Consider the following 10,153-nt stretch of genomic DNA (forward strand, 5'->3'; position numbering starts at 1 on the left):
GAGAGTGGGAGTTTGAAATCATAAGTAGTACAATTAACATTTCTATGTGATGAGATAGAAATCAAATCCTCAAATTACAAAGTGAATAATGAATAAAAAAATTTGAAAGATAAAAATGCAGCATGGGATGATTTGAATAAGGTTAGTATCAGCACACCTTGTGAACTACAGTATGTTTAAGAAGGTATTTGAAATATAAGTGGTTACTCAGTGGAAATACAGAATAGCAGTAACTCACGTTAGTCCATCCAGGATTATGGGCTCGTCCATGAGCTAGGTTTATTCTATTATAAGGGATGCCAGATGTTGTATCCCAAGCAGGTAAGAGTCGATCTGTAATATCTTTAGCCTTATCAAGAAATACTTTATCACCAGATAGATCGTATGAACTAAGCAGACCTCCAACAACCCTGAAGATAAACAAACAAAATAAAAACAAAAATTAGACAACCTAGCTGTAGTTATGTTTTGTATAGGGATCATATAATGAAGGTATATCCAGATAGCATTGGCCTTTTCAGCCAAATATCTGCAGGGAACAAACTAAGATGAGGATATAAATAAATACTATAATAAAGGTAAACCTTATAATGCAACCTTATGGTCGTTTCAAAAACACTCGCATCATAATCCTTGTCAAAGTCTAATGACTCCGCCACCCAGCTGTTATATGACATAGGCATTAATCAGATTCCGTGTACAGCATAAAATCAGAATAAAGCACTGAAATATTCCCAAGGAGTATTACCATACAAAAATAGAAATATAAAACATGCAGGATAAATGTCATTTCTCATATGGAACAGATGAAAATGATAGAATAATGAAGAAATGTGAAGCAAATAAGAGATTGTATAATCATCTATAATAAGGGGTCAAGGAGACACAATCATGAATTTTGCATGTAAGTGCCCCCAATAGTATTGCTTTCTAAGTTCAGGATAAAAATACAAGGAGAACTGGGTCTAGTCTACTGAACCGAACATTGCTACAAGCAGACTGCTAGCTCAATTTTTCTAGCCAAAGGAAAGAACAAGGGAATAAAGGTCTACATGACAAAAAAAACAATTAAAACTCACTCTCTAGCTTTCTAAAATTCATCTTTCAGGCCCATTATGTATAGGGTATCAAGTGAGTCAACAAGGGTTGCTCCAAGACCACCAAAGCTGTTGATACCATTCTTCGATTGTGGCTGGGAATCAATGCGAGCAAAGCAAATGACAGAAGGCAGTTTAGATCTAGAATCAGTTAGGAAATGTAAAACCAAATGCAGATCAGAATTAATACAGAGTACCGGCTAAACAAACCTGAAGCTTGTCCATTCCCCAGGCATACTTAACATAAGAACTCCAAGCATGGAGCATTGCCTCTTTAACTTTTTCCCGTGTTTCATTATTGACAGGATCAATTTCTACTACAAGATCTTTTCTGGAATTCTTGTTGCTTACTACTGGATTATCATCCAGATTAACTCCAGCCTTTCTTAGCTTTTGAAAATACATTAGAACAATTGAAATTATGAATAGTTTTTTCAACGGAAACAGATTCTGGAATGAAGGGGTTACTAAGCCAGCATGGCACTTCAAAGAAAAGTTTGATTGTATTTACCTGGTCATGCAACCGATTTATATCATCTTCTAATCGGGAAATCTCAGACTGAAAATAGGGGAAGAGAAGCTTAATATCAGAAGACTACATGGCGGTTGCACTACAATGATTCTTTAGCATGACCAGATGTCCAGTTTCACCCTAAAACTAACACGGTGAAGCTAAACCGCCAAATGCAAAACACATTAAAAATTATTTCTCCAAGTATAAATTTGGTGTCGCACCAACCAAAGATGACACTGCTTTGCGATGAAGGTGAACACATGTTCCCTGAACCCCACATTTTTGTAACACTAATCTAATTTCACCGCACGGAGTCAGTTTAACAAAGACAAGCAGCCAATTAGATGGATTTAATTAAGATCAACACCTGGAGGGCATACCGACTCCTAGTAGTAGTGGAAGAGAGACGGGTCGAGCACCGTCTTCCTCTTCTCGAAGATCTCGACGCCACCCAGTCCGGCATACGGGCAGGGCCGATGGTCAAACGACAACATCTCCAGCGGCGGCCACAACGATGCCCGATCAGGCGCACGCATGGCGCGAGCGGGGGTGGTTGTGGCATATGCGCAACATGTGAAATAGAACCAGCATATCAGAATGCAAGAATTACAATTGTCTATTTGCCTTACTATATGGTAGTTAATTGATGCATCACATGAATGGTGAAAAGATCGATAAAAAAAGGCACATAAAAAAGGTAACTGGACCTGGCAAAACTGTCATGGCATATGGATTTCCATCATTTAGCACTATGTTCCCACACAGTGCCAAAATTTCATATTCCCCATCAATTTGAGAAGTATATTAAACATTAAATTTACTGGTCTGTGCATTTGAATTCCCAGCGATGGTCTATTAACATAAAAACTTAAGTAATGATGCCACTTATCTTTACCAACTAAAATTAAGCAAAAGAATATGGTAGTTGCTTCCTGATGGACATCAAGTCATAAATTTATAGTACTTTCTCCTCCATTAGATATAGTCTCTACAAATTGATCAATGCTGATTATTAAACAAAGTAGGCCTGCTAAACTGCACACTAACCACCAGTGCACTTGAGACAATTGATCAATGCTGATTATTAAACCTTGCATCATGTATTAAATTCAAGACCTCAGCTAACAACTAAACCCATTGCACATGGCTGCCATTTCAACTACCACTGATGTATGTTTGTAGATAACAGTCATAGAATAAATGGAGGATGCTTTTTAACAAGAAATGATCAATGCAGTATTTGTTCCATGCAGTATTTGTTCCATAAATAGTATTTTGTTGATCAATGCAGTATTTGTTCCTAGATCAATGCAGTATTTGTTCCATCTAGACTCTATGCCTTTGTCCACAGATAATTGATCAATGCAGTATTTGTTCCATAAATAGTATTTTGTTGTTAGTGTAAACCTTTATGGGACCCTTGTTCACATGGAGAACATTGTACAAGTAGATTTTGAAAGGCATAGAGTCTAGATGGCAAGGTCTAAATTTACTTGTTATCCATACAGGACACAACAATGTATGCACCATGCGAATCTTGAGACAAACAAGAGATGCCATGTTTCACCCCCTTCTTCAGAAACAAAGGACAAAGTTTGTTCAGAGAATATTTAGATTGATCTAGGAAAACACATGCCTGTATGTATTCTGAAATGAACGATTCTATCCCTTGTATATATATACACACACAAGTAGGGTTCATTTAGCTCGCAATGGATTGCTGAACTTTTTCCAAAAGGTGATGAAAGCTAGGGAGTCAAGCAGCAGTCAGGATGTAGCAAAAAGCAACTATACACGGGGAGCTATGACAGCTGAATGGAATATGAAGCAAAGCAAGGTTGAGAGCAGGCAAGCAGCAAACTCACCCGACCTGGGGTTCTGGATTACACCGCACCGCAGTCCCGAAGCCAGCTCAGCATCCCTCTCCTCCTCCTTCCTCCTTGCCTCGGCCTTCTTCCTCGATCGACCTTCTTCCTCGACTCTGTGTTCGCTCCAGCTAGGGTTCTAGGCGCTGAAGATAATCCAGTTCCACGACCCGCAACAGCTCGTCCTCCTCCAATGCCCACGACCCCTTCACCCTCACAGACCCCGACACTGCCTGCCACCGCCCTCCACCCCTCGGATCTTTCCGCTATGGCCAGATCTAGCGGGAGCAACGAGGTTTGGGGGGGGGGGAGGAGGTAGTACCAGGATTGAGGGTACAGCGGGATTCGTCACCATAGAAGGAAGCCTCCGCGGGCGGGATTTGTCGCTGCAGCTGCGGGCAGGAATCGTCGCTGCAGGGCTGCAGCTGCGGGCGTGATTCGCGGGATTCGTCGCTGCGGGGCTGCAGCCGCGAGGATGGAAGGGAGCGCGGGAGGGCAGCGAGATGCGGGGCTGCCGGCGGGGATGCGGCCGCGGGCGGGGATGCGTAGCGGATGCGGGGGTGCGCGCCCGGCAGAACGTGCACCATGGGGTTGTGAACGCCTACATTAGTCACATAATAGTAGTAGATATATATATATATATATATATATATATATATATATATATATATATAGTATTTAGAGCCCTGGGCTCTCTCTAACTACAGGAAGCCCCGACCAGACACCGACCAGGTGCTCTGACCGGCGCGCACGCTTTACTGGTTTACTGTAATACACCGTTACGTCAATTATAAATACGAGTTATGCTCCTTTTTGTTACCGTTTACACTCTTTTGCTGTGCGCACGTCTCGCGGCATCCGGGCCCACGAAAAGATCGTGTTCCCGCAATCTAGGCAGTTTACGTAATCCGGGCCCACGAATCAAGGAACTGAGCCGTCGTTTTCTCAGCTCAGCTCTCCCGTAACTATCGCTCCCGCCGAACCCTAGCCAAATCCGCCGCCGTATGCTGCTTCTCCTCGGCGCCCGGCGAACCCTAGACTAACCGCCGCCGTCGCACTAATATTCTCCCCCGCAGTTCCCCCGCCGTCGCATTCTCCTTCACCCCCGCAGAGACCCGCCTTCTCCGTCGCACGCCCTCGCCTTCTCCGCCGCAAACAGGCCGTGGCCTTGTTTTTCGTCTCCGGCAAGGGCCCCGGAATCGAGGAGGCGGTTGTGCCGCCCCTGCGTTCTCCTACTCGTCGGAGACCGAGACCTCGATCTTCTCCACCGCGTCGGCCGAACGCCGAGTCCCCTACCCCGTCGCGAGGTCCGTCCTCAACGTCGAGTCCCCGACGCATTTGGCACAGCCCCGCGTCGCGTTGGGTTGTCCCCTGCACAGCTGTATCGGATTCAGCCGCCCTCCAGGCCCATCCACATTCCGGTAAGCCATCAACATCTCTTCCAATCTGAATCGTAGATAGAGTTCACATTATTATTTTGCCAATTGCTTGATTTATCAAATACCAATTCATTATAAATTTATAGTTAATTGGAGACACAAATGTATACTATGCAATCTATCACACCTTTATGCAGTTTACAATATTTTGTTTATGCTGATTTGTTGACAGAAGTATGATCCATACATCAATACATTATGCCATAAAACCTATTGCTGTTCAATTTGGGCTAGCTCACACGAAATAACCAGGTTATACATTAATTAGATGTCGCATATGAGCAGAATTTTTTTGATCAAGTTAGTCTCACAAGTTTATGCAATTTACAATATTGTGTTATGCTGATTTGTTGACAGAAGTATGATTCATACATCAATACATTATGCCATAAAACCTAATGCTGTTCAAATTGGGCCAGCTCAAACGAAATAACCAGGTTTTACATTAATTTGATGTCGCATATGAGCACATTTTTTTTATCAAGTTAGTCTCATAAGTCTATGCAATTTACAATATTGTGTTATGCTGCTTTGTTGATACATTTATGCAATGTATGGTCATGAACTGATCTGAATTGACTTTGTGCTTATCTTTTTTTTGATCCTTTACGTATTTTATGTATATGTGTTGTTTCATTTTGGTAGGAACATCAGTGATGAAGAACGTAGACCGACCACCTTCCAATCCAAAACGCATCATAATCCAGTCTACTCAGGAGTGCTTCAGCGTTGACATACCCCGTGCTCCCGCGGGGACTTTTAGACCCGAGACAAGGCGTGCTGCTGATGAGGATGATGACTTTATGCCATCATCCAAGAAGCGTAACTTGGACGACAGCCCTGGGAAAGTTTTGAAGAAGGTAGTCACTAAGCGGCGGAAAGCAGTGCCCCCACCCCGACAGGTTAGATATTTATGTCTATGGCAATATATCCTTTTTATGCGTGAAATCATGTTGTCTTTATGTCTGAGTTAAACATTGTGTTGCGATTATGCACATGTAAATGTTTACAATATTCATTTTATATATTTTCCCCAGCAGAAGCTGAACGTCAGATGCAACCCCCAAGATGTGTTAGTAAGCATACAGATATTAAATGACAGACAGCAACAAGCAATTGCACGTAGGGGATTTTCTAGTATTCTTGATATGAGACTGGATGCACTCGGCAGCAGATCACACTTAGCTTGGCTGATGGAAAAGCTCGACCCCAATGACATGACAATTCGAGCTGGCCCTGGAAAGGAGCTGAAAATAACAAAGGATACGGTGCACCTAATTTTGGGTTTACCCAATGCTGGGGGAGGAACTGCATTGGGCATCGATGAAGCTGTTGTTGCCAACAATTTGAGAGCTGAACTTGGGCTATCGAAAGAAGATTTTGGGGTTACAGCTCTACAAGATCATTTGAGGAAAGGTTCTGACGATGATTTAAGCATCAGATGCTTTTTCTTGATATTGTTCAATAGGTTGTTGTTCCCTACTGCCAGCTGGGGAATAACGAACCATGAGGTTCTTTTAACCGAGCAGATGGATCGTTTCCACCAGATTGACTGGTGTCAGCTTATTTTCAATGATTTATGCCAAGCTGCCAAGAAGTGGCATAACAGGAGCGTTACGAACGTTTCTACAACCATCTATGGATGTTCCATCGTTATTCTTGTAAGCATATCCTTTCTTTGTCTGTTACATGTACCCATAATCTTGTATGCAAAATCCATATACACGTAGTTTATGCTTTTGTTATGTCTTATAATGACTCATGTTATGCCTTTTGCAGCTGTATTATTTGGATCATTTGCATGACTCAGCGGCACCCCTGAACAAACGTGGAACACCACGAATCAAATACTTTGATAGGAATATTATTCAAGCCCTGACAAGAGCTGACAAGGGCAAGATACGCAAAGGAGAAGAAGCATTTGGACATTGCTCGGTATTTTTTCTTATGTGTCAATCATTTTTTTTAGTTTTACTCCATATCTCACACATTTTTTTTAGTTCCGAAGCTCCTCAGAGACCTGCTACACAGATGTACCACCCGTTCATGCACAATTCAAGGCATGATTCTATTTATATATTTGTTTGTCATAGAATTTCAACATAATATCCAGTTATATGCTATACATTTACTTAATAATTTTCAATTTACAACAGCATAAGACCAGGACCAATGCTTTTGATGTTCCTCGTCCTGACCCATCTGGACAGCACTCAATTCACATCGAACTCCCGCTCATCAGGGATTTGATATCAAGCAAGCTTAATCAGCTTCCATCCCGCCACCGCATGGGTTTCATAGAGAAGCTGTCACATTTTGATGCGGAGGTTGGTAAGGCGTGTTCAGTTATTAAACAGAATCTTCAGCAGATTGTTGAGAAACAATTCAATCTATCTGATGTTTTTGGCGAGTTAATTGATGAGGTCCTCCGTGCCGAGGCGGGTGACAACGAAGATGCTTATGATGTGCAGAAAACCACATCAAAATCAGATGATATTCTTCCCCAGACAGCTGGTTAGTCTGTTTAATGTATTTACGTCAATATAAAAAAGTTATGCAATCATTTATCCATATGGTTTTGATGCCATTATTTTTAACAATGTTCTATTTGTTTACATGACACGTACAGAAGGATGTACGTGTCCGGCCCCCCCAACTGTACCCGATATGTCTACTCCAGTTTCTCAGCTGGATACGCAGTTTACAGACACACAGGTACATGAATTACTGTTAAGGCAACAACATATTCGTGTACTATTAGAAAGTTGTCCCGATGAAGCTGATATTGATCTACTGGTTCATACAAATATAACGAAACAGCACAAAACACCTACAACCTCAGTGGTAATGTTTTTACAATCATTGTATTTTTTCATTCTAGGGTTGTATTAATCGTTTTATGTAAATAGCATATAACCATTACAATTTTTTCAGGGTAAACATGGTGACGGTGGCAAGAACATGCCGACCAATACAAACGTCACTCCTAAAGCAACACCACACATGGATCCTGACGCGCCGATATTTGATGCGACACCGCAAATCAAGGTATGTCTAAACCCCCTCGTGTTTTTTCTATATTCTCATTAGCAGTTTACTAAATTTGTAATCCATTTATACCATCATTTGTTAGTCTACTGGCGGCGTACAACAAGTGGCAGAAACAGACTTGCCTGACATTGGTCCATGCTTTGATCAGACTCCATCTGAACATGTCAGCTCAGTAATTTACATTTTCTTTGTAGTGTTCAACTTATCACAGATTTTTTACAGCCATGCTTCACAGTATAAATAGGTTATGCATCTTACAAATCAGTGTTATGCCCATTTACATATACATATATGCTGTGTAGATGTGCATGCAGTTTTTGCATAACTGCTAGCTGACTATGATAAATTACACATTCATTTATGCAGTTTGCAAGAATATTTCTTTCTCTTGATATGTATCAGTAATGGCAGCTCATTAATTTTATGCCAGTTTATGACACTTCATTCCACATACGTATATTCCACTTTATGTCAGCTCAGTTATTTTCATTTTCTTTATAGTTGTCAAAATTGTTCACAGAGTTTTATGTATATTTTCATATATATTTTTAGGTTTATGTTGAAACCGATCCAGCTACAAACACTCCACAGGTTGGCCAGGCTTCTCTTGATTCGGAGATGCAAACTGTGTTAGCTCTACGCGAATATTTGTGTGGTCTGCAATCTGACACCCGCAGGTACGAAGTTCATACTTAATCTAAATTTGTTTATATGCTTGTAGATTTACGCCACCTTTCTAATTGATTTAAAAAATTCACCAGGACCATAATAGATTATGGTGAATATTCAGCGACATGTTCTGACATATATGAATCTTTTGCCGATGGGAAGTGTCTCGACAATGGATTCATGCAGTGTTTCATCCAATGTGTTATTCATGATGCAAAAAATCAGCAGACTTCCATGAGTTCAAACAGTTTGGTTCTTGATGTTAATGTTGGGGTAAACTATTGTAACTTACATACACCATTTTCATATACAAATTAGATCAACCCAAGTACACTCACTCCATTTATATTGTTTATTGCAGTCAATACTCAACTTTGAGGAACAGGAACGACACAGTCGCAATCCTCAACCTTTTGATGAATCTGTACTCCACACACTTCTAGACAATTCATTGCCTGAGACAGATGAGTTGGACCAATGCAAAGCGGTAACAATCCTATTTCATAATCCAAACACAATTCCTTTTAAATGTAACATATCACATTGTTATGCTTTTGTAAGTTACCCTGTTAATTTTATGCTTTTTTTACACGGTCAGATCATGGTCCCCATGGTAAGCAGGGGGCATTGGACATTGTATGTTGTCAACAAGGTCAAGAAGTGCATTCATATTTTAGATTCCAACCCATATGGACCAACACTTGGTGGAACTACATGGAAGGACTATCATTTTGCACATTTGGGGTCAGGTGGCCGAAAGTTACCCTGGGCTAAGGTTATTATGAGCAGATTAAACAAAGCAATACAACATGTGCGGCCCAGTTCATGTTTTCCCAAGTTTGGTAACTTCACAATTGACTTGTGCCAAAATTGTCCTAACATGGTAGCTGGATCAAATGACTGTGGTTTTTATGTCATGGGTTACATTCTATTTTATCTATGCGACGAAGGATCTTTGCGGTCAGACATAGAAGCAGTATGTACAAATTTACCATTTAATTCTACAGTTGGCCCATGGCAACACATGGAACAGAGGTATAACTAACTCAGTGTTTTTGTTTTGCAGGGCAACACCAGTGAGATACGGTCTCTTGCGCTGCATTACATCACATTCCACCCGAAGAACAAAGCATTATCGCTGCTCCAAGACATCCAAAGATTCAAGGTCTATTACGAGCCGAACCAGGTCCGGGCGTCGATCTATAAAATAAGACTCGGGTGTTAGGGTTCAGTTTTTTTACGCCTCATCCTGATTTATTAGTGACGGTGCCTACCCAGGCGCGTGCGACGGTGGCGGCGGCTCCCCGACCCGGAAGCGCGGTGGTGGTGGTTTCTTGATCCGGAGTAGTAGCAGCGGTTCCCAGGTCGGTGGCACGGTGGCGGCGGCTTCTCGATATAGAGGGCGAGCGACGGTGAGGCCCCTGTGTGGGCAAACGACGGCGTCCCCAGGTCCCGAGGCGGCGGCACTCCCAAGGTGGGCAAGCAAGCGGCGCCCCCCGACGTGCGAGTAGCGACGAT

General features: G+C 41.9%; 4 protein-coding genes and 1 long non-coding RNA gene across 5 annotated transcripts; 4 read left to right on the forward strand and 1 right to left on the reverse strand.

Annotated features, from left to right (window-relative positions):
- Positions 1-355: 355 nt before the first annotated feature.
- On the reverse strand, positions 356-1,688 carry LOC109943016 (uncharacterized). The gene is made up of 5 exons (XR_002265616.1): positions 1,609-1,688; positions 1,308-1,487; positions 1,080-1,192; positions 598-663; positions 356-410 (listed from the first exon to the last, which is right to left on the reverse strand). It is a non-coding gene; the product is annotated as an uncharacterized lncRNA (long non-coding RNA).
- A 3,970-nt stretch (positions 1,689-5,658) lies between these two features.
- On the forward strand, positions 5,659-6,425 carry LOC103641652 (uncharacterized). Its single transcript, XM_023301189.1, has 3 exons — positions 5,659-5,817; positions 5,956-6,300; positions 6,384-6,425. Exons 1-3 carry the CDS (start codon positions 5,719-5,721, stop codon positions 6,423-6,425), a joined length of 486 nt encoding a protein of 161 aa, XP_023156957.1. The 5' UTR covers positions 5,659-5,718.
- Positions 6,332-6,996, forward strand: LOC103641653 (uncharacterized). The gene is made up of 3 exons (XM_008664982.2): positions 6,332-6,576; positions 6,695-6,850; positions 6,916-6,996. The coding sequence occupies exons 1-3, from the start codon at positions 6,445-6,447 to the stop codon at positions 6,979-6,981; spliced, it is 354 nt and encodes a 117-aa protein (XP_008663204.1). The 5' UTR covers positions 6,332-6,444; the 3' UTR covers positions 6,982-6,996.
- Positions 6,997-7,101: 105 nt separating this feature from the next.
- On the forward strand, positions 7,102-8,662 carry LOC103641654 (uncharacterized). Its single transcript, XM_008664983.2, has 5 exons — positions 7,102-7,429; positions 7,545-7,630; positions 7,850-7,963; positions 8,049-8,129; positions 8,519-8,662. The coding sequence occupies exons 1-5, from the start codon at positions 7,204-7,206 to the stop codon at positions 8,660-8,662; spliced, it is 651 nt and encodes a 216-aa protein (XP_008663205.1). The 5' UTR covers positions 7,102-7,203.
- LOC103642751 (uncharacterized) lies at positions 8,637-9,535 on the forward strand. The gene is made up of 4 exons (XM_008665945.3): positions 8,637-8,908; positions 8,997-9,122; positions 9,234-9,379; positions 9,523-9,535. The coding sequence occupies exons 1-4, from the start codon at positions 8,816-8,818 to the stop codon at positions 9,533-9,535; spliced, it is 378 nt and encodes a 125-aa protein (XP_008664167.1). The 5' UTR covers positions 8,637-8,815.
- The last annotated feature ends 618 nt before the right edge of the window (positions 9,536-10,153 follow it).

This window comes from Zea mays, chromosome 10 (assembly GCF_902167145.1).
Source record: "Zea mays cultivar B73 chromosome 10, Zm-B73-REFERENCE-NAM-5.0, whole genome shotgun sequence".
Lineage (NCBI taxonomy): Eukaryota > Viridiplantae > Streptophyta > Magnoliopsida > Poales > Poaceae > Zea > Zea mays.